General features: G+C 37.2%; 1 protein-coding gene across 4 annotated transcripts in view; it reads right to left on the bottom strand.

Annotated features, from left to right (window-relative positions):
* Positions 1–27883, bottom strand: part of PTPN3 (protein tyrosine phosphatase non-receptor type 3) — a 132709-nt gene that overhangs the window by 61082 nt on the left and 43744 nt on the right. For 2 of the 4 annotated variants that reach the window (XM_055799765.1, XM_055799766.1), the window contains exons 6-11: positions 27158–27202; positions 26224–26276; positions 16246–16366; positions 12208–12295; positions 6698–6786; positions 5–68 (exon numbers count right to left, since the gene is read on the bottom strand). In XM_055799765.1, the coding sequence (XP_055655740.1) occupies positions 5–68; positions 6698–6786; positions 12208–12295; positions 16246–16366; positions 26224–26276; positions 27158–27202 (460 nt within the window). Of the gene's footprint in view, positions 1–4; positions 69–6697; positions 6787–12207; positions 12296–16245; positions 16367–18482; positions 18588–26223; positions 26277–27157; positions 27203–27883 lie in introns of those variants that run through there. The other 2 variants (XM_027794457.2, XM_055799767.1) reach the window with 2 other exon arrangements.

Genomic DNA, 27883 nt, shown 5'->3' with positions numbered 1-27883 from the left:
TTACATGTTTTTGCCGTTGTTGTATAAAAAACTTTTTCCTTTTAAAGGAAATTTTTAATATGTTCACCCTAGAAGAAACAGACCATGAAATACTAAGCAAAGTTTAGAAGTATAAAACAATAAAAAATAATACCAATTACAGAAAGCCTAAAAGATTATAGCTGATACATATTCAATGAATAACACGCAGCTCATCTCCTGTGTTGAGTGGCAAATAGATGTGAAGAAACTCAAAGAAAAAATTTTAGCTAAGAAGTCCTTTTTAAAATTGAGGTTCTGCCTCATTTACTCTTTAAATAGTTCACACTGCAATTCTCTCCCACCAAATCTATTCTTGCAGCAAAAACTTGATGACATCCTTTACTAAGCTGCACAAATGTTAAATGTGTCAAGTCTGTGTAACTTAAGAATCATATGACAACTGTGACTAAAGGAACAGAATTTAAGACCCTAATGACACAACAGAGTTGGTCATACAACATCTGAAATTCCCCAGAGACTTCACACAATTGGTTTCATAACATGAAAAATACCATGTACTTATATTAATAGCTAAAAAGCACTCAATAAAATCATAATTGTAGAAGGATGAAAACCATAAGAATGAGTATTAGTATATTTTTTCACTTAAATTATTAACATTGCTACATAATTTATGTGGTAAATTTATACAGAACTAAACACCTCTTTTCTATATACACATAGTGGGAATAAAGATTTTTAAGGTAAGGACTAGAATTAGAACTGGTCCTTAAGCAATTTTTATTTTAATTATATGTTTATCAGTTTTGCTAAATTAAACAAAACTTCTAGGTTCCCACGCACATCCCAACATCAAAACAAGATGCACCAAAGAGAAATCATGCCTGAACAACCTCATAGGCTTCTATGATGAAATGGCTGGCTGGGTAGATGAAGGGAGAGTGTGAGGGAAGAGTGTTGTCCACCTTGACCTCAGCAAGGCTTTTGACACTGTCTCCCACAACATCCCCATGGGCCAGCTCAGGCAGTGTGGGTCAGGTGAGCGGGCAGTGAGGTGGATCAAGACCTGGCTGATGGCAGAGCTCAGAGGGCTCTGATCAGCCCCACAGAGCTTGGCTGGAGACCTGTGGCTGGTGGTGTTCCCCAGGGGTCAGCACTGTCCAGTCCTGTTCAACCTCTTCATCAATGACCTGGATGAAGGGACAAGCGTACTCTCGGCAAGTTTGCTGATGATGCAGAACTGGGAGGAGCGGCTGACGCACCAGCAGGCTGCGCTGCCATTCAGCCAGACCTGGGCAGGCTGGAGAGCTGCGGTGAGAGGAACCTCATGAAGTTCAACAAAGGGAAGTGCAGGGTCCTGCACCTGGGGAGGAACAACCCCACGCACCAGCACAGGCCCGGGCTGACCGGCTGGAAGGCAGCTCTGCGGAGAAGGACCTGGGAGTGCTGGAGGACAGCAAGGTGCCCATGAGCCAGCAGGGTGCTCCTGGGGCCAAGGCGGCCAATGGGATCCTGGGGGGCATTAGGAGGAGGGTGGCCAGCAGCTGGAGGGAGGTTATCTTCCCCCTTTCCTCTGCCCTGGTGAGGCCACATCTGGGGTGCTGTGTCCAGTTCTGGGCTCCCCAGTTCCAGAGGGACAGGGAACTGCTGGAGAGGGTCCAGTGGAGGGCCATGCAGGTGATGAGGGGGCTGGAACATCTCCCTGATGAGGAAAGGCTGAGAGAGCTGGGCCTGTTTAGCCTGGAGAAGAGAAGACTGAGAGGGGATCTTATCAATGCCCACAAATATCACAAGGGCAAGTGCCAAGAGGATGGGGCCAGGCCCTCTTCAGTGGTGCCCAGTGACATGACAAGGGGCAACGGGCACAAACTGCAGCACAGGCAGCGCCACCTGAACATGAGGGAAAAATTCTCTACTCTGAGGGTGACAGAGCGCTGGAACAGGCTGCCCAGGGAGGTTGCAAAGTCTCCTTCTCTGGAGACATTCTAAACCCACCTGGATGTGACTCTGTGCAACCTGCTCTGGGTGAACCTGCTTTAGCAGGGGGTTGGACTAGGTGACCTCCAACCCTGACTGTTCTGTGATTTGTTTAAAATACCTAAATTTTGTCTGCAATACTTCTGCTGCAATAACTGAAAGCCTACACATTTTGGAATAAGAAATCTGTGATTAGCTGGAATCATATGGAAGCCTTGGGAAAGCTATTTAAGGTCTGATCAAGTCATATCTGTCTTTAAAAGACACCATGAAAGAGTTTTGGAAGGTTGCTGCCAAAAGTCTCAGAATACTCTCACAAACTGATAATATTCCACAGCACCCTAGATCTCATCAGGTATGAACTATATTGAAGGTCCTCTCAGTTCTTAGCACAGTTTTTGCATCGCTCTCAGCAAGTGGGACAATGGCATATCATCAATTCTCCACCGCCCATGAGAGATGCACTTGTTAAAGAGCAATATCCTTCATTGATACAGAAAAGTGTATTTGACAGTTACAAACAAGATAGATAATGGAATGAACAATCCTCACTTCCTTCACAAAACAGGTGGAAAACTGAACATGTGCCCATTTCTGAAAATGCTTTTCTCCATCAATTACAAAACGACAAAATGCCAGGAATTTCATTAACACTATTCTTTGGCAACCAGGCAAATTGTTGTACAAAAGTTAATGGAAAGTTTAAATCATACCCAACTCTCCTGTTAAACCAACTCTTGAAATATTTGTACCATTTGATTTCCTACCGCAAACAGCAATGATCTGTACGGCTCATCTAGAAGTTCTGGGTTCTGAATTTCAGTTGTATTTAATTAGATAGGACTCATTTATATATAAATCCTTTCTTAATCCTAGTGCTATTCTACCTGAACTAGTACTCAAGTTCTGTGCTTCTGGTTCTTTCTTACCATGTTTCTTGACTTAGATTAAAATTCAACAAAAAAATTTTAGGAGTTTTTCTCAGCTTACACAGTTGCTGTTGTAGTCTGTTCTTACCCTAACGTAATGCCAGCAGAAATGCAGGACACAAAACTAACCTTGCAGACCAAGCAAAACACCCTCAACACAGTAACAAAAAGGTAGCCGCCATCCCAAAATACCAAAACTCTGTCAGTTCCTCTCCTCTCTCTACCTCCCTTTTTAAAAAAAAAAAAAAAAAAAAAAAAAAAAAAAAAAAAAATCATTCACTGCATGACCACATAATCACTTCAAGCCAATTCAGGGCTTTAAGTCTCTATTTTGATTCTCCTCTAAGTAGAGCATCCCTCTGAATTCCATTCATTCTTCTTAAAGTACAACTAAACCTATTTAATTCAGTGACAAAGAACACTTACTAATCTGACAGTTTTATTTAACATTAACTAAAAATCATTTGCAATGTTACGCCTACAAATTGAGTGAATGTTCACATAGAGCAGAATCCTCCAAAAAAAAAAAAAAAAAAATCTAAGAGATTAAGGTATCAAAGGATTCAGATTTAAGAAGTGCTTGAAGATGCCACATCCAAAACATGATCTGAATAGGATGCAGTTACTCTTTCTAACTGGTGGCTCAGCTGCTTTTACCACTCACCAATGATCTGTCCAGTGAATATGCAACATTCCAAATCATTAAATTTCACGGTTTACTTGTAATATGCTCAATACTTTTAGCACATTAGTAATGATACATCTTTTGGGTCCCATATTCCTATCATTCGCAAGGGTCAAAATAGATTTATTTTCACTTACTAGGCAACAGAATTAGTAATTTATGATTAAAATGGGAATTCTGTCGTAGCACTTAGTACTAAACACTGTTATTTTTAACTTGAAGCAAAAATGTTTCTTTAGCTGTATGCCTGATATATTGCCATTGGAAGATTCAGCAAGAAAGATTCCATCAAATTTGCTATGTAAGACTGTTGAGTTGTTATTCAAATTTTAACTAGCAATTTAGAATGTATCCCTCCAGTAGTTTCTCTTGAAGTTTTCAAAGCAAAGAAACTGCATACAGTGAACAGCATTTAATACGTAACCTTAATTGCTGCTGATGTAGAGTGCTTGTACGTTTTTGCCATTAACATTTTACTTGCAAAACTAATATGGAAATTATTACAAAATAGTTGAGCATCCCCAAGAATAACTTTCCAGACCATATAAAATACTGTGTTAAATTCAGAGTTATTTTTAAATCTGTCTTGACTTGCACTGCCTCGGACTGATCAGTCAGCTCCTTACATAGGTTGCCTTGACTGAAAATCTTCCTTTTGCAAAGGCAGTACTCTCACTGCCTCTGTTCCTGAAAACTTTTGGTCGTCTTTGACTACTACCATATCGTATAGTTGTATTGCTGTCATCCAGTAATGCTGCAGAGTGTTTTATTTAGTTTTGGAAAGAATGCTTTGATGGCATTTGCTGCCACCTTGAGTTCTACAATGTTTATGGTGAAGCTTGCTCAGCCCATAGGAAAATCTGCTTACTACAAATGTTGTTACATAAAAAGCCTAAATATCTTTTCAATTATTTGAAGGGGGAGTTGTTTTGGGTTTTTTTGTTTTGCTTTTTTTCCCCTCATTCTCAGGTATATACTATTCTGTAAGAAATCTCCTTATCTGCACACCTTCAAGCCCAACCAAGATACGTTAAACCTCCAGGCACTACAGAAATATATCCTGCTTTGAGGTTTAAAAAGAAAATGAAAGTGTCTACCACAAATACAGCACAAGCTAGTCTGCTCTGGTGACCTTCTTTGTTTGCTTGTTTGGGGTTTTCTTGGGGGGAAGTGGGGGGGGGGGGGGGGGGCAGGGCAGGGAATGGGCACCATTCCTGCATAAATGATTATTACTAACTCATTCAAGAAGACAGAAATAAAACATCAAGAAGCTATCCCCCATGTAATGAGGGTTTGCCCCTTTCAAGTTGAGAAGATATTTTTAGAGAGGGAGAAGGAAAGCCTGGAACAATTGCTTTAGTTGTCAGCTGAAAATTTTGCTACTGAAACCTCATAGAGTGGAAATTATCTGAACTAAAAGGTCTGTGGGGTTTATTCCCCTCAGTTTCTGTTTGAAAATGAGAATAGTTTTTTGGGAATGATGTTTTAGTATTTGCATTTTATTCCTCTGTGCTATCCAGGAGTTACAGTAGCACCTGAAGTTGTGGATTCCTCCTGTCTTGTGTGCTACAAAGCTCTCTTTCCCTTCTCTGAAGAATTATATAGCCCTGGATGTTAAAATGCTATCACTATGGTTTTCAGGAATAACTATAATCCATTCATACCTTAGGTCACTAAGCTGGCAGAAGATGACTTGCAGAAGACATAAAACGTGCCTCTAGCTGGCAGTTTTTAAGACCTGAGCTGTTTAAAGCTGAAAGATTGACATATTAAAGGGCAGAACTCGGCACAAAGGTAAAATATAAAAGTCTTTCATGCTTTAGTGGGCATTAGAAATGGAAAAAAAACAAGATGTCACCATGCTGTATGAGAGTATTACTGACATTTAAGATGGTTAACAGTACATCCAAGTGAGCTGAAATCAACTCGCTGCAAAGAAAGAAAGAAAACTCAGGGACTGTGCAGAACATCTTCCACTAATATTTAAATTGAAACTGATTTTATTGCTTTCCTGTAGTAAATACCTGTTAGGTTGGGTGCATAATTAAAGGATGGAATGACTCGAATACTTAAGGAATATTGGCAAGAAGGACCTTTTTATATAATTAGGGGTGAAAAGCAAGCACAACGCATTAGAATGTACTTTTCTGTCATGATTAAGAACAGTATGATGGTATACTGAAAATGTTCTCCAGAGAAACTGTTATAAATTATGAGGAAATTATGCATAACATGATAAAGCTATACTTTATCAACTATACAATATAAATTAGTACTTTTGAAAGACTAGGAAAAATTCTTCCTGATCCTATCCATTAACCTTAAGGAAATGTCCAGCCTCCATGTAATTTCTAATTCATGTTATCATTTTTAGTATGGTATAACTAATAAAGCCCATAACTACTATAAAAAATTACAGCTTAACTAATTTCTAATGTCATTCATATTAAACTTTTCATGCTCACTGTTTCTTTGTAGAGATTATTTTCTACAGCACTATCATGCAATCTAACATTTTCAGTATCCTAGAATAACGCAAAGGTCTCTCCCCTGGAGACTCCAAAACTTGTTAATGTTATACAGCCTTATTTGACAAAATTTTTAAATTTGTAATTTAAATTTATATACTTTATTTAAAATTAAAATTAATATTTAAATAAAATTTAAATAATTTAAACTCCAGTAAACCTGAAACTCTAAACAAGTAGTTTTACATTTCTTTTCCAATTATTTTTTTCCAATTTATCTTCTTGATGAATGACAGGATAAAATGATGAGACCATTAGCTGTCTAGCTTTACTAGTAATACTGATTTTTAAAAAGACATATTATTGGATATAACAGCAGCAAATCTCTAAGACCACAGGGTCCTCCTAATCACGTACTCACACCTCTATGTGACTTAACTTGATCAAGACTTCAACACAGCACAAGGAGTTCAGAAGTCTTAAAGAATTAAAAGCCTAGACAACAGGTTTCATTTTTATCTCAGCACAAGGAAATACCATGATACTCCATATAGAAAAAATGTATGTATTGTAGGCTTCTTTGGGACAAATGTTAAAGAAAACATAGATAAGACTGAAATGACCAGACATAATTCTTTACTAGTAAAGGAATTTACCAGGGATAGAAGCTTGTGCAGATGAGTTTTCTATATACAGCAATTCCACCGGATGCAATCCCAATCATGAGATCTAGGTTATGGAGATCCTGCAAAAGAAAAATACTGTAAGAACACAGACACAGCTTATGTCATTCCATTTACTTATAAATTAATTTTCAATATTTCTATATTCATATTGCTATCCTGAGGCAATGTCATGCATGTCTTTCCTTTGATGTTATCTACTAGGTATTATAAGCTTTCACTCTCTAAAACACATTGTAATGTTCGCCTTACTATACTAGATATTCTTTAGGTCAGAATTTTGGGAACTGAACACAAATGTCCTGATTCTAAGCTGTTTAAAAGATTAAATAATTCCTTATTTTTTCTTGAAAAGTCTTACCAACAAAGTCTGGGCAGAAGGCAACCACAATTCTGCATATAAGAGCATGCTAGAGGAACACACATGTGTGGGAATATTTGATACACTAAACTGAATCCATTATTAACCAAAAACTGTGCATCAGCATAACATGCATAACTGGAAAAATGAATCCATAAATTTACAATCCTTTACAGGTATTGAGATACTCAAAAGGAAACACATGCTTCCATATAAGCAAACACTTGAGTTAAAAGAAGATTAAAAAAATAAAAAGGGTGGGGGGACATAGACAGGCTGAATCGTTGAGTCTAAACCCAAACCGATGTTACAAGTTGCAAATCTTGCCTTCCTATTTCTCTATGATCAACACATAGATTATTACTTAAATTCCTAACAGAGCTGAACATTGAAATAATCTACATGTAAGTGCAGAACCCATTGGTTAAAACATCAGGTTTGACTCAAAAGTAGTTTCAGACTCTTTCGTAAAGGATGGCCGAAGAGAATGACTGTGTTAAAGCCGTCAGTAGCTCAGCTGCTCCTCTAGATGGCGCTCTGCGCTCAGGTAACACAAGTCTCTCTTGTCTGTCCAGCCCCAAAGTCTTTATATCGGAAAGGTACAGAAGAATAGAACTGGCAGCATGTGCTCTAACAATACTGTGAAAAGCCTACAATAAATCCTTTCAAAATAGTTGGCCAGAAGCATCATACAGGCATATGAATGAATGAAGCTGAGCCTAATTTGCAATGTGATTTATAAACCGCCAGTGAAATACCACAGCAGTTCGCAGAAAATGAGCATAACCTGTTTGATGTACAGTGCGTTAACAATGAATACTAACAAGATGGGAGGAATACCAATCTTATCAGTGACAGTATAATAAAAGAAAATAGGTAGGTGGGTAGCAGCCCATATACATTCAAGGTAGACCGGAATCAGCTGAAATTATTAATAACCTTCAGCAACATGCTGCTCCGACTTTGCAAAGAACTGCTACTAGAGATGTTGGTTGAATTTCCACTGGAAGATGCTCCTGAACTGCCAGTTCATGCCAGCATAATACAGAAATCCTGAACTGACACTCCTTTATTTTAATATTCTGGGAGAAAACTGAGGTATTTCAAGAGATGAATTGCATGTAATTTAGCTGCCCCTGCCATGATACAGCCAAGGTAAAGCAGGGCAGAAGCCTGGTTTATTAGCCCTTGGAGCTTACTCCAGGCTGCTGCTTTAAAAAAAAAAAAATAAAAAAAAAAATCAACAGAGTGTAGAAAAAAACAGCTTTAGGAGAAAAAGGTGAAAACCTACATGATGTAGCCGGAACAAAGGATTAGCTAAACACTTGATAGGGCTTAATTAGGCTAAACTATTTCCTCCAGGATCTTTGTTAGAACAAAGTTCATTCCCCAACCCCGTCTGCCCTGGTCCAAAATACTAATCTCCCATGCCATTTGTTATAATGAATTCTCATAAATTAAACCTAAGCAATATGAAAACAAGAATTTGGACCGGTATAAAAAAAGAAGGTCTACCAAAAGAAAGATGATTTAGATGTGCACTTATTTTCTTTTCAAAATAGCTATGCTGTTAAATTGCACAACTAAGAAATAACATGCATGTATTTTTCTTTTTACTTGTTTCTTTAAAGAGACAATCATAAAAAAATTATAAAGATAAAAATGATTATGCCAGGCATCTAGCTAAATAGTGATTCACATTTGATTTCATTTACAATTACCATCTAAATTTTTGTAGATATGGAAATAACATTGATTCTACAAATTTCCTATCTTCATGTGTCTGAGAAAAAATGAAAGATGAGTTAAGACCAGACTAATTGTTGAGCAGATGAGATAGGGGTCCAGAGTCAAGTGGATATTAGGAATTCAAGAAATCTCAATATAGTTTTATGGTATTGAACTCACTTGCCCGAGTTTAACACTATTTCATTTTTTAATATTACAATTTTAGCAGTTAAGATTTATCCTCAGAGAAAAGCAGAAGTGTCTGCATGTGAAAACTGAGCTCAGATTAATTCACTAATGGAAGTTTCATGTTTAGCAAGTTGCTAAAAAGAAAGCTCACACTCTACTTCTGCAGAATACTTAACTTTGTACCGTAAAACATTAAAAAGTAAACTAGATACTCATCTGTTCTTCAAGAAACATTACCCCAAAGTATCCCACCTCTTAACCACCAGTATAGGAGCACCAGCTTCTTTAGGCTTTTATTATAAAAAGCAGGTGTCACCTGGTTCCTTTGCCATGCAAAACCGAGGAGGACTAAGAAAAGCACTGGGATGACAAAACTAAAGAGATGATTTAAGAGCAGTACTAAGTTGGGGGAGATGGCAAACATCCCTGCCAAAGCTGGGGTATAACACAGTAGCCTCTGTGAAGCAGCAGCATATTGTGGGGGGAGGTATCTAACCTTCCCAACAAACTTCAGAAACAGTCTGTTTTAAACTTCAGAAAAGTGTCATTTACAGCCAACATGGGCTACCAAATGCTGAGGAGTAATTCTTCTGCAGAACTGCTGCAGCACAGGCAAAGCACTTTACACATGGAAGACTACCAGAAGACAATATTGAGAGTGGCCACTCATATAATCCAGTGCTGTCACTTTTCTTATAGGCCTTCAGGAGCATCATCAGTGATAATGTGTTGGTTGAAAGGTTTACCTCATGGCATTCAGCCCAGATGATGACTTGTAACAGATGTTTTGGAAGTACAAAAATCCAGAGACAACCACACCTCTACTAAGCCCCCTTCTCAGCTTCTGGTGATTTACAGCTAGAGGATTTCCTGGATCAGCTTTTTGTACGTTCAATGGACTCCAGTAAACCATTCTTCCACTGAACTGCCTAACTACTCTTGATACCTATTTCACCTTGGTCACGCATTAAAATAGCAGTAATCTCCACAGTTCAGCTGCAGCCATACGGAAAAAGTTCTTTTTGCTTAAACCTGTCTCTTTCTAGGGAGACTGAAGCTCCTTAAATTTTTTACTACTAAAGCAAAAAAATAATAATAATTGTTCATTATTCACATTCTCAATGCTGTTTCACCTGCCGCAGAAGGCTTTTCCTTAAAACATGACACTTACTACTTTGTACTTTTCTTACTCCTGTACCCGCTTTGACATAAGGAAGGGAGACTAAGAACAAAACTTAACATTCAAATTATAACAAAAACAGATTTAGAAAAGGTGGCATGACGTTTCTATTTTGCTTTCTATTTCATTTCTAGCAACTTCTAATTGTCTACATGTTCAGTTCAACTGCTAAAAAACCCAGACCATTTCAAGTATTTTCATCATTCAAAATAAAAATTAATTTGGATTGAAACAGCAAGACACCCTGCATCTTAGCAGCCTGGAATAGAGAAGGCTTTGATTCAGATCTGTACTTTATTTGATTCAAGATCATACAGTTTAGTGTCAGGCAGAGTAGGGGCTCATGATTAATATTCTGACAAGCCATGAGCCCCCAGGTCATTAAATATGAAACAATGCTCTGGGGAAACAACCCAATAAAACAAACAAATAAAAAAAAAAAAAACTTTAGGTAAATATCTCCAGAAGGTATTTCTATTCAGACAGAGCAGCCCAGCACACTGCAATGAAATTTCATTTAGTTGAAAATGTCTGAACCCACTCCGAACCACCCTCACTACTTGGCACTGACATGACCCCTACTGACATCCTGCATGTCGTTCAGTGGCCTGCAACTCAGGAAGATGTCAGAAATTAAAGAACTTTCAGAAGCAGCATACCATGAATATTAAGAGAATAGCCTCATGGTGTCAGTCTTGGAACTTAAGTTGGTTTATCAAAATACTGGGCTACAACAGAAATTAAAAGGCATAATACACTGATCAAGTTAAGTGCGTATCAGGATATCTGCAGTGTGACAGTAGAGGGTTCTTCAATACAGCAGGCAGGTGACTGATGACCCAATGGACAATGAACCTAGACAAAGTCAAATTTACTAAGATACCCATTTACCATTCAAAGTTAATCACCTCATTAGAAATTGGAAAAGCTTCTACATTGTCAGAAGACGCAAGAACATAAGGATTTCATTCACACATGCTAGATTACTTAACCACAACCAATGCATGTGAACCACGGTATGTAATCACTTTTAACAGCTGTCACATAACAGTTGCCTCCCGATATTCATATCAGATGGTATGAGCGTAGAAAGTTCATATTTTGATCACTTCAATTATTTCCTTTCCTTTGTACTTTTCCCCACCCTTAAAAAAAGGCCTCTACTGTTTGAGCACTGTATTTCATGAATATGAATGTAATTACAGTGGCTTTATACAGGAGTACTTTAGGAATTCTTAGAAATTTAATGCAACACTTTTTTTGCGGTACCATAAAGAAAAAAAGAAGAAAACATCACGCTGAAGGAAGAAAATGACCTTTTCTATCCCTTCCATCATTACAGAAATTGAAAATTTTTTGGTAAAATTTTCAGTGTCAGGATTATTAACAAATCTCAGAAAAACATTAGCAAAAACAGGAGTCATCTTTGTTTAGGAAATCAAACATCTGCACTACACTTCATTAACTTTTTAGTACAAGATGTATGCCAAAATAATTTGCCATACATAAAAAGCACAAATGGTGACTTGCATGCTAGGACACAATAAAAAAAGTATTTGGGGCATTTGTCTCAGCTAATATAATCAAACAAATCCCAGTAGCCATTGAAATAGTAGGACACGTTTCTTATCAATGCACGCACGATAAAATCTCTATATTCTTAACACTGTGTTAGAAATTCAGAGAAAGTAAACTCTTAAAAAAATCTGTCAACAACAGTATAGCACTAAACAGAGCATTCTTTTTTTATGATAAGACATTCGTAAACTTTAGTAAAAATATTGCCATATTAAAACAATTTATCTTAAAAATAAATTGTTACATTTTTGATGAGATCTAGCTTATTTGATTGAAATTCCAGCACTGATTTATACAGAAGTTACTGAATAATTACTCAACTCTCATTAAAAATTACACACCATAAAGTCAATACTTAAATGCTACTACGTTTATTGCTGTTAAGATCAAGTCAAAATACATATAAATATTTTTTTTTCCAAGTGAAAAATCACAATGTAAACATACTCTACCACTGTGCAACTCCACGCCATAGAATTCAAGCGTTCGAGCTATATTTATGTAGCAGGACTCTGCTTCAGATTGCTTGAGGCCACTAAAAAAGCAGAAAAAAAAAAATACATGAACCCTAGTCAAAAGTTAAAGACATGACATTATATTTATTCCAAATGCAGAAAAACAGAAGAATCCCACAGCCTGGTGTCTGCCAAATAAACCTCATTAACTGGTGCTAGGAGTTCTTCACTGGTGAAGGCCCTCCTCAGCTCCTCTCAAAAATTGAGCAATCTATACACAACGTTATAATCTTAGTCATTCTGGACCAATTCTTTTTTAAAAACTCATTAGTATCTGTTTTGGTTAGAGATGAGGAAACAATTGTCCTATAAAAGCCTCCTTTATAGCAAGAAGCTGTATCTGTAAATATTCTATACTGCACAGTCTGTCAGAAGGAAATAATTCAGAAGAAAAATAAGAAGCAGAAATCTACTAAAAAAATAAGGGGGAGAAAGAAGATTAGACAAGTAACTCACCAAGGAAAAGCCATCTGAGTTACAGATTATACAAACTGTAAGTCCTAAAATACTTTTTTCTCTCACTGCTAGATGTGAAATGTGCTGCAAGACTTACAAGGATTCTATCTTCTTGTCTTCTAGAAAGCTTCTACAATTCTGACTTTCCCCCCCCCCCCCGAGACAAAAACCTAAAAGTCCCCACACCTGAAATAAACAGATCATATATCATGATGGAAGGGCTACACGGAGTCTACTAGGAGTTTAAAATACCAAAGAATCCAACAGTAATCCCTGCCTAGCTGGTTCTGCCATGTAGCCTACTAATTATTCATCTGAGACTAATGCAATGTGACCTATAAAGACTCCTTTAGGCATGCTAAAGGAAGTAGCATAAAATTATGTTAATCAAATACAATTTAAGTACAACCTGTAAAAAGTTCATTTAACATTGTGTGAAGAACTCCAGATACAAAGGCATTCCACATAAGGCAGTAATTCTCATTTTTGAAAGGGGTTTTACCTCAAAAGGTGGACATCTATTACTTCCAATTAATTTTCATCCTTTCAAATTCCAGGCCATGAAAATACTATGCCCTGAAACAGCCACTCTAGGAAGTATTATATCATGCTCTGCAAAACTGAAAGTCACCTTGAACAGGAAAGTCATTGCCAGCAGTGTGGCTTGAGGATGTCACAACATTGGAAAAAAGAGTAAAGGCAAAAAAAGAGCTGTTTGTCATAAACTGCTTACTCAGACCTATATCTACAGTGACTACTGTCACCTTGATTTTGAAAAACATTAGTACACCTTATCTCTTATACTGCGTCAGAAAGGCAGAGAAAAAACATAACAAAACAACCATTTTATTATACAACAGTATGCTGAATATGTTTGCAAAAGTATTTCCTTTTTTGAATTTTGATCAAGAATTTTATTTAGAAAGGGGAGAAAAGTCCATTGCATACCAATGAGATATACCTGCAAATTTTAATTCTCAATTTCCGTATACCATCTACAGCAGAACGATCAAGCCGTGTATCTTGAAGCACCAACAAGAAAAAGTACCTCAGCACAGATGCAGGGTTTTTTTCTTGTTGTTACACCTCCCTACTCAATTAGAGATGAAATGAAACCTTGAGGTCCCTAAGCAGGTGGCAGTTACTCAGTGAGATAAACAGGCAAGAGGAAACCAGTCTTGGTGTCCATTTCCAATTTTTATCGCCCTTAATACACGAGAGCTAACATCACCAGGAATATAAGCATCACAGGAAGTTTCAAAAGCAACCTTCTCCTCAAACTGATGGCTAGATCTAGCAAGTACTATGAAAACATTACCAGTTTGGATAATATCCACATATCCTAAGTCCTCAGGTTGCTCATGTATTAAGAAAAATAAAGAAAATAAAGAAAACCTTGTTAGAACAAACTACATACAGAAAAATCCCCCTACAGATTTAGAGATGAACACAAAAGGAAAATTTCTGAAGCTATACCAGTTCAACGACAACAGTTGCTTTCTCAACGGCTACTTACTTGTCCACTGAATAGTGGCTGATATGAACATATTTATAGAACTACTTTCTCAGATTTCAAAAAGCAGCATGAAAACTAGCTAAAAAAACCCCAACTTGCATTAAGCTACAACATACAGGACATAACATGGCTTCTCAAGTCTATACTGCATTTCAGCAATCCTAGCCTTTTAATTTTCCTTTGTGAAAGTTTCTCAAAGGATAGACACTAAAGAATGAAAAAGCACGGATGTGTATAGGGCTGGCATTGCAATTCTGCAATCCAAGAATGTCAGTTTAAAAGGTATAATAATTTACAGATATCCCATATGGTCTACAGCAAATATTATTTACTCCAGATCAGCAGAAATCTCATTTCAAAACAATACTGTTCTCTTCAAACTGTAAGAAGAAAAATTCTCCCTGTCTTTCCTTCTCAGAAGGCCTGCTAAGCACCAGAACTGTTCTTGTCAAGTATATTTCTGGCACGGTTCTAGTCAAAACCATGTCTCAGATCTAAGTATTCACTATAAATGCCAAAGGAGGATGCAAGAAATACTGCCAGGATATACAATAATTTGCCTCTCCCTACACTCCAAAATAAATAGGTCTGAAAAGCTAAGTTTCAAAACAGATGTTAAAATTATAAGCATTTTCCCTAGTCTGGTCTACTCAAGTATTTTTATTCAGAACTTCAATTACCCCCACTTACATGAATTTAAATACAGCAGTTAAACTTCTCCGTCATCAAGACTTCACTCTACCAAAAACACTCAATGAAAGCATTATCACTGAAATGACCCTGAAAAGAAAGGAGTCTTTCCAACAGACCTGACCACACCTTTGTCTGGATCAATGGTAACTTCTAGTCTTTTCTCTGCAGGACGTAACCAGTTTTATATCTTTGGCTGTGATAGCACTGCACACATCAGTTCAACCTTACCACTTCTAGACCTTCCCTCAGCAGACTCAGAGACGATTGCTTCCTAAAGACAAGCAGATTTATTCATGTCTGTCTACAAATCTCCCTCTAATACTGAAAACTACAAATTAATTTGGAAGGAGTAGAGGCCTCAGCTGTTGCGTTCCTGAACATGGAAAGTAGTCCAGATTAGTACCTGCAGTTAGAGTTTAGCGGTTATCTGTCTTTTTCCCCACAGGTGAAAAACCCACAAGCATGTCCTGGACTGCCAGGCAGCACACATGAAGTTCAGAACTACTCATTACACCCACTAGCAGTAGAGAAACATGAGGGAGAGGTGAGAGTACTGAAAGATGACAAGAAAAGTTGAGGAATATCAGGAGGAGATGAAAATGGAGATATTTCAGGGTATAAATCAAAGAAACTAGGGAAGTGGGAAACTTGCTCTGCCACAGTAAAGATACAGACAGAGAGAACACGTCCATAGAGAATCATATTTCATTTGCTTGAATACTCACAGAATTTCTTAGGTTAGCATATTTGCATTCAGCTTGCAAGTATCTGATCAACCACTAATTCTAAAGCTGCAGTCTTACAAGAGACACAGCAGTAGGGTTAGAAAGAGTAATTAGCAGTGGACTAGCTGGAATAATCTGTTGTAGCTTTTATAGTACACTCAGGAGAGTGGAGAGAAAGCACAACATTAATTGAAGTGTTTCATGGGTGAATTTTTTTCCAATAGACAGACCAAAAAAAAAGTATAGGATTTGAAAAATGGTCAAATATCCTTAATCAAAAAAAAAACCCCTAACATCCAGTACAGCATTCTAGATGGTTGCCATTAATAATTATAAGGCTAATTGATCTACCAGTGGTTACAGCTAAAAATTTATTTAAATATTTTAACGTATTGGCATCGTACTCTGAATATGATTAGTCTAGCACCTACATGATAAAACCAAGTATTTCATTTAATAGAAGCTATATGAAATAAAACCGTGTTGTATTGAAACTACTAAGAATTTGAGTGTTCCTTTTGGCACTCTTTTTTGCTTTAAAAACCTCAAGGGGTAAAAGAGAACTGAAAGTTGATGTTACCTGTGTTGCTCATGTAGTGATTCTACTTTGATAAGAAAATCTTTGTTCTGCTCTGGTATAAAGTTGTAATTTGACAGATATCCTGAATGATGTATTGAAGCGTTATAATCTCCAAGTTGTGCTGTTAGGAAACAAGAAACACATACAGAAAGCGTTCATAGTTAGTTGATTATTACTTCAAAGGAATTCCTTCCCCTCATTAAAGCATATATGGGGAAATGCAGAAATTCTGAATTACTTCCCTACAGACAAGCACTGTTGAACACAGGGACTTGTATGACATCAGTGAAGAAAGATTACTTTTTTCCAAAATACACTTACCATAGTGTCAGGTACTGAATAACTCAGTACTTACTTTAGTTACTTACATAGACCCCACTTTTGCATCACAAGCTGCAACATCAACAGACAGGCATTACATGCCATGCCAGCACAGATGTGCAGTGCTTTAACAGAGGATACCAAATTGCTTCAGTAAGAGACAGCAAATGAAATCAGTTTGGTATGTGTTATAGTCAAGTAAATATATCAGAAATCTTCAACAAGATCTGTCACTTAGAAAGCATCTAATATTCTCACTGTCTGGTAGAAATTGTACAAACTACCAACTGTGGCTCTGTCCTAACAATTGTTAATCTTGTCTCAGCTGAACATGAGTTACTTAACACATGAGAAATAATTGCTGATTTATACTTAACATTACCAAGCTGCTACCAAAATATGTTTACAGCCAAATAAACAAAAATGTTTAGTTCCTGAAAACTTTATCCTTTCTAACATGATACTAATCAGTATATATTTCTAAACAGTTACTAGACAAAAGCTAATTCTTATCCACAGTTGTCAGTATATCCAAAAAGAAATGAAAGTATAAATGACCATAAGTTTATAGCCTCAGTCTATGCAAGTTTCCTTCAAAAGCTAGGTCAGCACAAGTTTATATCCTGGGAAACATACACAAACCTTTTACTTGCTATAAAGATGCAAGCTTTGGGGCAGCAGGGAGATTGCTTCAAAGTACTTGCCTATGTGCCACAAATTTACCTCATTTCAATTAAGCAAACAATTCAAACCCTGTATTTCATGAAATCTGATGTACGTTTAAGAAAATCACTAGAACCTGTACTAATCTGCTTTTTTCCTAAGGAGCATTGAACAGTTATTATAAAGCACTGAAGCTTCCCAGAAGTTACTTGCACAACTTGTAAACTTGTGTAACTAACACAAAATAAAGCATATAGACTGAAAACAATTCCGCATAGAAAGCCCCTCAACTAAACCAAATTAAAAAGCATACTTTTAGGAACAATACTATTACTATTGTTTTCTAGAAAATGCAAAGTATGGAAGTGTGTTTTAAATGATTCAGGTTGGGGGGGGGGGGGGGGGGCAGGGGCGAGCTGTTAAAATAACTTATAGCTACAGTACCTATGGAGTATCTGTAATGCAGGAAATAAAAGTTATTTGCCACTTACATATTCAAAAAGCATGATTTCTATGGCCTAGAAAACAGAACTACTGTGATACAAAACAATTCCCAGACACATGCAGTCCGAAGCTAATATAGTTGCACACCTAATTGTCAGCATCAAGGGAAATATGTAAATAAAAAAAGTGGAACGATAAACAGTAAGCAATTTATTTTGAATGCAGATGTAATGCAGATGTTCCTGCAACACTTAGCCTTTTCTTTTTAAAGGTAGCCCGAATTTTAAATTAGTTAGCAAAATAGCTGGCAAAAGACTAAATACTTACCATTAGAACCAAAACACATATTTGAACCCTTCTGTCAAATAACATGTCTATGAAGAAAAAAAAACAACCAAAAAAGAACCAAGACAGAAGATCCAGAACTATAACAAGAAACTGAAATAATTTTTAGGAATATCTACATATTAGAAGTCCAAGTCTTTGCCAAGGCTAAGGTCAAGGCATAACAATAAAAACAAAAAAATAAAAACTTTTTGAATCAAGTAGGTATATTAATAACAGTATAAAAATAACCCCACACAATTTCACAGACAACAGTAGTTAATTGAAGATTTCTTCTTTTATTAGCCATTAACATAACCCATCTTTCTCCTGAATCACAGTCTACATTTTTAAGGTTCGTTGCAGCTAGCCTGAATCACATTCTTGCCAATGGGAAGAGACCTGATTGCCAGGAGTAAGACAATGCAATTGCCCATTTCAATTCTTTTCGCATTAGGTAAAAATATTTTTTACTGTAGTTTTACCTTCTCTAAAGAGGGCAACTGCTGTTCCTTCATGCATTATGAGGCAGACTCTTCTTGCTCATCTTCCAAATATGAAGGTTGCTCTGGTCTTTTTTCCTCTTCCTCCTAGCTACCTGAGGTCATGTCAACAAGGGGAGCAGTTTAGAGTACTACTTGCTTCTCCAACTCCCCAGCCAACTGTCACAGTTGAAGAGAAATTATAAATGCTGATTAGCAGGCATCATGAAAGTCTAATGATCTTGTGCAGGACTTAATTATTCAAGTAGAAAAAAATAAGTTAGGGCATATCAAGACTCGAGTAAGAAGAAAAACCTGTGAAGTTTCCACTTCTTTACTGGATTTCTCCAGAAGACAGCAGAGGAGCAGTAAATATTAAAGACCTATTTCTAATTGGATTTTCTCCTGACATAGCTTCTGCTCTGATCGTATGAGCCAGCACACACTGAGTCAATAAGGACAAAGTTACGGGGGGAGGGGCGGGGGGAAGCATACGTTTACCTTTTTCCATTCTAGCCAACTATTGCTGTTTAATTCATTATAACTGGGAAAGAATATAGATAAAATGAAAGAAAACAGAACCAAGAAGGAGTAAAAAAAATAAAACACATTTATTTGAATATCGGATTCTTGCATTTTAGAGTTTTATATCTAATAGGGAAGACTTTAAAGAAAAGAACATGATAGACCATTCATTTAGAAGGGCATATTCAATAAAAAGAGGACGTTTCTTTTATAAGTCTTAGTAAAAGACTTGTGCCAAGTAGCCACAGAATATTTTTTTTTTGTGCAAGAAGGCAAAGGACTAATTAAAAATAATTTAAAAAAATTACACATTTTTATAAGATTCAGATGCAGAGGAAAGGCAGACCATGAACAAGTGCATTTGTGTAGCACTAATGGGTTTCAATAGGAATTCTATAGATACGCATCTTCCATAGAAAGAGAAGCTCCAAGTACCTGATATCTTGCAGCATGGGGGGAGGCAAGGAAAAACTTTATAGGGGGGAGAACTGACACATATGGAAGCAAAGAAAGCCATTGATGCCAACAACTCTTACAGTAATTACTGATGCTTCATTTATTCAGTGCTTTCTTCCAAGAAAGGATTGGTCAATCAGCTTTGTACTATGGCAAGGCAGTGCTGATCTCATTTCTGTCTTCCACTATCCCAAAGTGAGGGTTCAAGAAAGACAGAGCCAGACTCTTCTTTGAGTTGCAAACCACAAGGATGACGGACAACAAATTTCAGCGTCAGAAACACAAAATCGAACTGGAAAGGCCCTGAGCAAACTGACCTGGCTTTGAAGAAGCCCCTTCCAAGTTAGATTTGCCTGTGGTTCTTACTTACATGAAGTTATTTTTGACATCCAATTCTTCTGCTACATAACAAAGTTAATTATTTGTTTGGTTCCAGTTTTAGAAATTAGTTTTGTTGTTGTTTATGAATGCTAACAGTACCAAAATACCACTATTTCAATCTGGCCCAATTTCCACAGGCAGACCCAGAAAATATAATAGCAGAAAAGATAAGCCTCTAGCTTTTTATAACTTAAAGGTTGACAGATATCTACTTCCCATATATATGATCTCCTTCAAGGTACAGAAGACAAGCTGGTCTCCAATTCTACAGAGTTTGCTTGTAAACAATAATAAAAAAATTTGTATACAAAGTAATAGTACCAGAACCTCTCTGCATATGGGTATTCCAAGTAACTACAGATGTCAAAGGGCAAATGTAGGAATGGCTCAGCAGCATGATGGGAAATCAGTTATCTATAATATGGAAAATTTGGTCCAAAGGAATGCCTACAAAAGCTAGTCCTTGAAAACAGGTTTAATTACAACTTTCTGAAGACCTGAGAATTGTAACAGAACAAAACCAAGTAGTTCCACGCTGAATTCATATCTTTTTGTGGGGTTGAATATTTTAGGTAACACAAAGCACAGAAGTGAACCTAGTTGCCTGTTTTAAAAAGGGAATAATTACAGAAGCAGAACAGGGTCCCAGTGGAACAGAAAATAATCAAACAATAGGACAAGTCTAGCACACAAGTTAGATAACTGATTTAACTGTTATCAAGGAGTAAAAAAATCCTCAGGTATAAAATTGCAATCCAGGATTAAAATACAGTTAGGGTGACTTTGGCCTCCAAATTAGAACAGCAATAATGACTGATCTGCTGAGATAAGAGTGAAATATAATATTAAAGGCTAATGATAAATTTATCTTCATATGAGCACTGAGGTACAAAAAGAAAAGATCCTTCCTAATCTGTACAGCTCAATCAGTTTAGACATTTCAAGCGATCACTTCTTGTCACAAATAGAGAACAGAAGAAAGATGACACACAGTGTAGCACAAAGTAAAGCAGTTACTGTTTCTCAACAGTAACTACAAAGTATTCAGGTATAATGCTTCTGGAATCAGAAAATAATCCATTATAGCAGAATTCAGTTTCAAAGCACCACCATAAAAATGCAGACACTTAAAGAGAGACTAAAAAGGAGCACTGAAATGAGCAAAATCCATTTAGATGTAGAAATTAAAGACACCATGTTGAAAATAGTTACCAGAGACACAGTTCAGAAAGGACCAAAACCTTCCTGAGTGGATGTCGGGAGAAGGAAAGGTGTTTAAACAAGTGGAACCTGTATCCAAATAAGGATGAGAGCACAAACTTTAATCCACTCAAATAAGTAAGCAAGTATGATGTCCCTACTGGACAAGAAGAACTAGCTATCATGGGGATAAAACAAACTAGTTTTGTAAAAGGAAATAATGCTTCACCCTCAAAAGCCCTTAAAAAAAGATTCAATCTAGAGATGTCTGTAAATAGCAGCTTATGACCACCTATGACAACTGGTCACTTTGTCGTAAGACAAAATGAGAAATTCGCCTTTAACAACAACAAAGAAACGTTTGTAGAAAAAAAATGCCAACCACACACACACACAATGGTGGCCTCCAAGTTATCTATTACCACTCTCAAATGAAAAAGGAGTCATTGTAACATTTATCTAAATTAATAAATAAATAATTCAGCGGCTCAAACCCTAGCCACAGTTAAACAACAACCACCACAACAAAAAAATTCACAAGAAAAAAGAAGAAACAAATTAAAAAATGTAAGTTATACTGAGTTGCTATTTCTGTACCTCAAAACCAACATGTACTTCAGAAACCATACAGTCACAATCAGAAAAAGTATTGTGAAAAGCAAAGCATAATCCAAAGTACAAACATATTAATTTTGAAAAAGTATGGAAATAAAAGATTTAAAGGAATAGCCATCAGTACTCCCAAAACATTAAGAGGTTTTGCAGAATTAATGCATCTTAGAACTACTCTGATCTTCTGTCATGTAACGTTGTCTCTCAGTATACACTCAGCACTACTACTCATGCTAATGAGTATTGTACTACATGGACCTTGACCTGCAGTAACTAGGAAGGGGAAAAGTTACGTTACACCAAAATATTTAATAGGGTCATTCACCTTAAAAATACAGAGGAACAACAGTACCAAGTCTATGAGGCTCTGTAGCAAGTCAGCTCCTTCAGCTACAGCACTGGCCAACATGCCTACCCGGGGTTCTCCACTTCCAGAGATTACAGCATTGTACCCTGTTTTGAAGTGTTGAGATTCAAAAAAATCACTTGTGGCATAGCAGACCACCACCAGACATACAATGCTTCAAGTAATGATCTCCTGAAGTGACTTCTGTATTGCCTAGCACAACTGTAAAATATAATTAAGGGAAAACAGTCCAAAACAGCTGGAGAGCTACTGTATATCAGCTACCAGGACAGTCTTAGAACAGCTAGCAAACTCAAAGGCAACAATCTAGACCACAGTGAACCATGTGGAAGAAAATGGGTGTGTATTTCAGCTAATCTCTCCAAGCAGATTCTTGTATTGGGAGTTTCATTGCCATTGCACAGGTAACGCTCTGGTACTGCTGACAACAAGTACTGTAAAACATGATAAAAAGGTACCTGTGACTGAACAGCATTGCTACAGGCTTCAGAAGAACAGGTGGGACAAACACACATCTTCAGACTACCCAACACATCTGGTAAATAATTTCAAACACTTGAAATTCAGGTCAAAGGTTTTTTTATTCATCCACTCTGATTTTGGTTTTGGGGCATGAAGACTAGAGGTGCCCTGGAGAGTAGCAGAACCTGCATGACCTCTGAGCAAATCTCTCAGCTTACATGACATCCTTCTGAGCACTTCACAAAACATAGGTGTGGAGCACATGGAGAAAAAAAAAAACACCTACATGCTAGCTTTGAAGAGAGGCAGGTCTCCATAAATTAGCAAGTCTGAGGTTTCAGTGTAACCTCTGAGAAGACAGAGGAGATCAAAATGAAGGCAAGTGAGAAGAATCAGGCAAGAAGTTGATAGGCAGTTACGTGGTGCAATTTTCACTGTGGAGCTGCTGTTGGATGTTCCTCTGAATCTTACAGCCCACCTCCTCTGGGATTCTCAGCCTTCTGGCATTCCTGAAATTCTAACAAACTCACTTATGCCTAGTTTCTGAGGGACCTGCACACTAAGCTCAGCTTTCCTCAAATCCTCACCCTCACCACCCTTCCTTTTCTTAGAAGGGGTTAAAGGTCATTTGAATCCCAAGTAACCAGTCAACCCCTTCCTGAACAAACTCCCAATGACAGACAGCAGCGGGCTAGAGAAACCTCCCGAGCTGAGCGGGGAACAATATCACAGGAGACAGAGGAGATATGAGAGAGACCCCAGTCATAATGAATCACTGAGCTGCTGATGCTCAGGAAGAAGAACGCTTAGAAGTATTCATAACATCTTTTGTTGCTTTGGTGCTGTGCTTTAGGTTCAAGTCAAACCTAGCAAAGGATTTACGCACATAAGAGCATATTTCCACCAAACCCATGGGGCTCCTCACATACCAACAGTTAGTAATTTAAATACTGTTCTGGAAATGAAAGATTACTACATGAAGTGACAGAAAACAAGCGTTGCTAGATTAAGCTTTGTGACATTTTAAAAAAGAAAAAGCAGTACACATACTGCATGGGTCCTTTATTTAATTTTATAGAGAATAAAACATTCCCCTTTTTACACTAGTAAAAATCCAAGATGAACGATTTATTATTAGATTGGTTTTTGAGTACAAGAGTATCCTTCAGACTTAACTATTTTGGATTTATTTGAAATGCACCTTAAGTTCTCATTAAAAAGAATTTTCAAAATCCAGGGATCATTTCTATCACAAACCACATTTACTGATAATAAACTAACAACTCATTCCTCAAGTGTCTGAGCTGTATTCGTCATCAAGTTTAGTCACATGCTATTTAGACACAGTATTCACACCCACTTGTATTCCCCTGTAACTTGGCTCCAGGAGACACACAGGGTGTGCCACAGCGGTGCAGAGTAACGTCAGCACTTTATTTCAGAACCGCGGTGCTGAACCCAAACGCCTGTGCAAAGGGCCATACAGAGAAGCAGCACTCCAGCAGCGCAACAGACACCACCACCACCACCTGTCCCTTTGCAAAACTCAGACCTGGGAAGGTTAATCATACAACTGCCACATGTGAAAAACAGTTCAAAAGAAAGAGCAGTAATACCAAACATCAGACCATGCGCAATGAAAGACACCTGCCTCAACCCTCCTGCCAGTGACAACTGCTCCACCTTTTAAACAAATAACCATAAGGGTGTCAGGCAATGATTATTACCCATTCTGCATACAAGGGAAGTTACAGGAGGAGGAGGGAGCAGCCTGAAAACCACCAAGAACCGGCAGCAATAAGAAACAGCTCAGGTAGAACCGATCCATGGTAACTTCAGACAACGGCTTTTTAATAATCAGACCCCTCATATCCAAGAACTTCAACTCTCTTTAATAAGTATGACTAGAATTTAAAACAATTCCAGTTGACAAGAATCCTAGCAAACATGGGCAGATAAGGAAACCTACACTCAGATTTCAGAAGGTCTTTCTAGGCCATCATCTTCAGGTAAATGGGAACAACCTGGTAGGCAAAACAAACCTCTTTTTTCTTTAAGGGAACACATCTTTCTTTTAAATGTTTCATTCTTTGCCAACGCAAAGAATAAACGTAGGTATCATACCAACAGCAACAGAAAGGCCATCAGCTAGCAAAAATGAAAGGTTGTGTTTTTTTAAAAGTTAAAAAAACTCTGGTAATAATACCACTATCATGAGTTAGGAAAACCAAGCAAATAGCTGCATAGGAAATTCTAGAATCCAGTAGGAAGGAGAAAGATTAAAACACACTAGCACCCTTCCACAATCTTCACTGACCTTCTGTTGTTCCCCTTCGTAGCACAAATAACTGCATTAGTAGGTATCCAAAGCACTAAAACCAGAACGGTCGTAACACTGAATGGGAAACAGGAATTACTTTGGGATTTGGGGTACACTACCTGTGGCGTAATTAATTTTAAAAATCACATTAACCTTGACTTTGTGATAAAATATTTGCATTCTTCAGTGTACCTTTACATTTTTGTGCTTTAGCACAATTGGGTCAGCAGCATTGCATTTAGCAGTCCTAAAGGTTCAGAGTATTTCAGCTTTCAAGTGCCCTACTGTGCCCGAGGGATACAGAGGCAAAACCACATTTCTTTTGGCAGCAAAACTGGGACTCCTGCCTACTCTGGAAAACTTGCTCTGGTTTCAACTGTTCTTACTAAGCTTGAATGTGGTTAAAGTTCCATTTAATTAAAGTGTGCAACATGTGATATACTTAAACATAAAAATGAATGTTTCATAGCCACTTGGGATTTTCAGATACCAACAGTTTATCACTTTCTCCTTTTAAAACCGTTTAATTGCTTAGCTTGGTCCTTATTTCAAGCAAAAATTACCAGTCATATCTGCAGACCTTGCTAGTCTTTCCATAAAGAAACAGGATAAATATACATCAGCCAAATAACTACACAACTATTCTAGTATGCTTACCCTGGCAACAATTTCTACAAATACACAAACTCCACTAAACCCTCAACCTGGTTTTTTTTTTTCTTTGTTTACTGAGAAAGGTCTTCCTCCAGCTGCTTTTCCACTATCTGTTTAGGATACCTGTAAGGCATAGGATCAGGCTCCATTATGGTTTTCAGACTCCATTTTGGCTTACCTACAGAAGATATTTTTCTAATATCACTCTTACAATTACTTTTTGCCAGTTGCAAGCAGAAGATAATATGTTTTTGTACATAGAGTCACCTTAATTGTATTGCAAAGTGCCAGACAGTTTTACAGAACTAACAAATCAAATTCCCTGAAAAAACATGACATAAGTAAACATTGGAGTTCCTTAATCATGAGTTTACCTTTCCCTTAACTTTCCTCTAGATGATCTCTTATTTTCCTGGAATGCTTTCCTGTAGCTATTGTAACACAAGGTAGATTTCATTATTTTGTTTCCAGTAACAATGAAATCCTGCCTTTTTTGTCAGCGGTACAAGCACACTTAAGAACAACGTTATTCTTGTATCAACTTTTTTTTTTTTTTTTGATCGACCTAACAAGTATACTATTTCTATTTAGACTCTTTGAAGGCTGCTTAAATAACCTGCATCTTCTTTATAAAGCATCACCTGTAGCATTTTGAATGCTCAGCACAAACAGATAAGAAATCTTTCCTTATTTTTCCATGCCAAACAGCAGAGAAGGTAGTTGGTCAAATACATTTATTAACAAAAAAACACTTGGTTATTACTTACACTGTACTGCATAGGATGCCAGGACAACAGCAGAACTAATGGGGCATGATAACCTGGAAAGAGGGGAAAATAGTTTTATTTAAATATAGATTGCATAAATGTATTGTTAACAATGTCTCTGCAATTACTTCAGTATGTGAAGACTCATTTATCTCCAAGAGCATCTGACTTTTTCTTACAAAGTTTGATTGTCAAAGCACAGTAGGGCTACACATGAAAAGCTATTTGCTGTATAACAGCTTCTTAAGTGAATGGAAATAACTAGTCCTGAAAGGACATGCTTCTATTCTTGCTGGATGCTTACTCAGGAAAGCAAAAGGAGAAGGGATTTTTATGGAGCTCTGGACGTTAATAGGTCCAGTCTGGTGTATTTAAAACTAGGTACAAACACTAAAATTAGCCAAATGCCAAGCACAAAGACAGCTCTGATCTCAGGACCAAATCTGACTGTGAAAGAAGAAAGCAAACACCTAAAGGCAATTTACATTTAGCAGCAAATACTCAAACCGCCTTTTCCCTCTTTTTTTAAAACATACAAACACACAGGAATTGCAGGCAAAGGAACCACTGGGTATATGCCTACCCTTAAATCATGTGAAACAATAGCATGAATGCTCTTTCCCGCTCCCCCCGATTACTGTACTAGACAGCAGGTCCCCATGTTTGGAATACCACGCCTGGCACACCATTCCTTGCAGAAATACCTTTCACATTCATGCAGCACATCCTATAGCTCAATTGCAACAGGCTTCTAAACTATTCTTAAGTGAGCTATGTTAAAATTTGTTACGTTTCCTACCAATTTAATTTTCTTTTAAAGCTGTACTTCACAAGGTACATTTTTATAGCAACAATACTCTCAGAAAAAGGCTTTTTTTAAAAAAATATTATTTAAAAAAAGAATTATAAATAAAGTGCGGATTCTTCTTATTACCTTCCTTCCACAATATCAGTCTTCAATTGCAGGAAGAATAAGTGCCTAGAAAATATTTTTTGGAAAACAAACACACATTTATTTTCAGATGTAAAAGGTATGGTTGAAATGATTACATGTATTCATTTTACTTTATTAAGTTTCCTGGCAAACTATAGAATCAGATGAATAAAACTTAGTGCCATTTACAAATATGCAATCATACACCCACTCACTCTCATCATGGTTTTAAACATCTTTGGCAGTCTGTACGTCAACTCCAGGACCACAGTATTGATGACACAACAAACACTACAAAAACCAAACCATTACAGAACTGGGCTTTCTCCCTGGAACATTCACCTTAGATTTAACATTAAAAAAAAATAAAATCCACCACACAAAAAACCAAACAACACCCCCCCGAACTACACACACTGCCCATCCACCCAAAACCCAAACCAACCCCAAACTGTGACAGTCTATTTTCGAAATACTCAATGGAGGACGAGACATTTCTCAAGTAGCATATGCTAACAAAAAGCTCTTAAACAATTCTCCAAGAGCAGCTCGGTCTTGCTCTTATTAGTGTTTGACAATGTTACTTTACAGTGACCCTGGAGAGTTGGGATGTGAAGAACCATAAAGAACAGATCTTTGAATAATTTCAGTTTAAAACTGCAGAATAGCTTACAACTGCATGATTAGCAAATATCAAGACAGGTCGATACCAAAATTTTCTACAAG

This window comes from Falco peregrinus, chromosome 3, assembly GCF_023634155.1.
Source record: "Falco peregrinus isolate bFalPer1 chromosome 3, bFalPer1.pri, whole genome shotgun sequence".
In the NCBI taxonomy this organism is placed as follows: Eukaryota; Metazoa; Chordata; class Aves; order Falconiformes; family Falconidae; genus Falco; species Falco peregrinus.
Note: the sequence above shows the minus strand (reverse complement) of the source record. Positions and strands in the feature narration are given on the sequence as shown.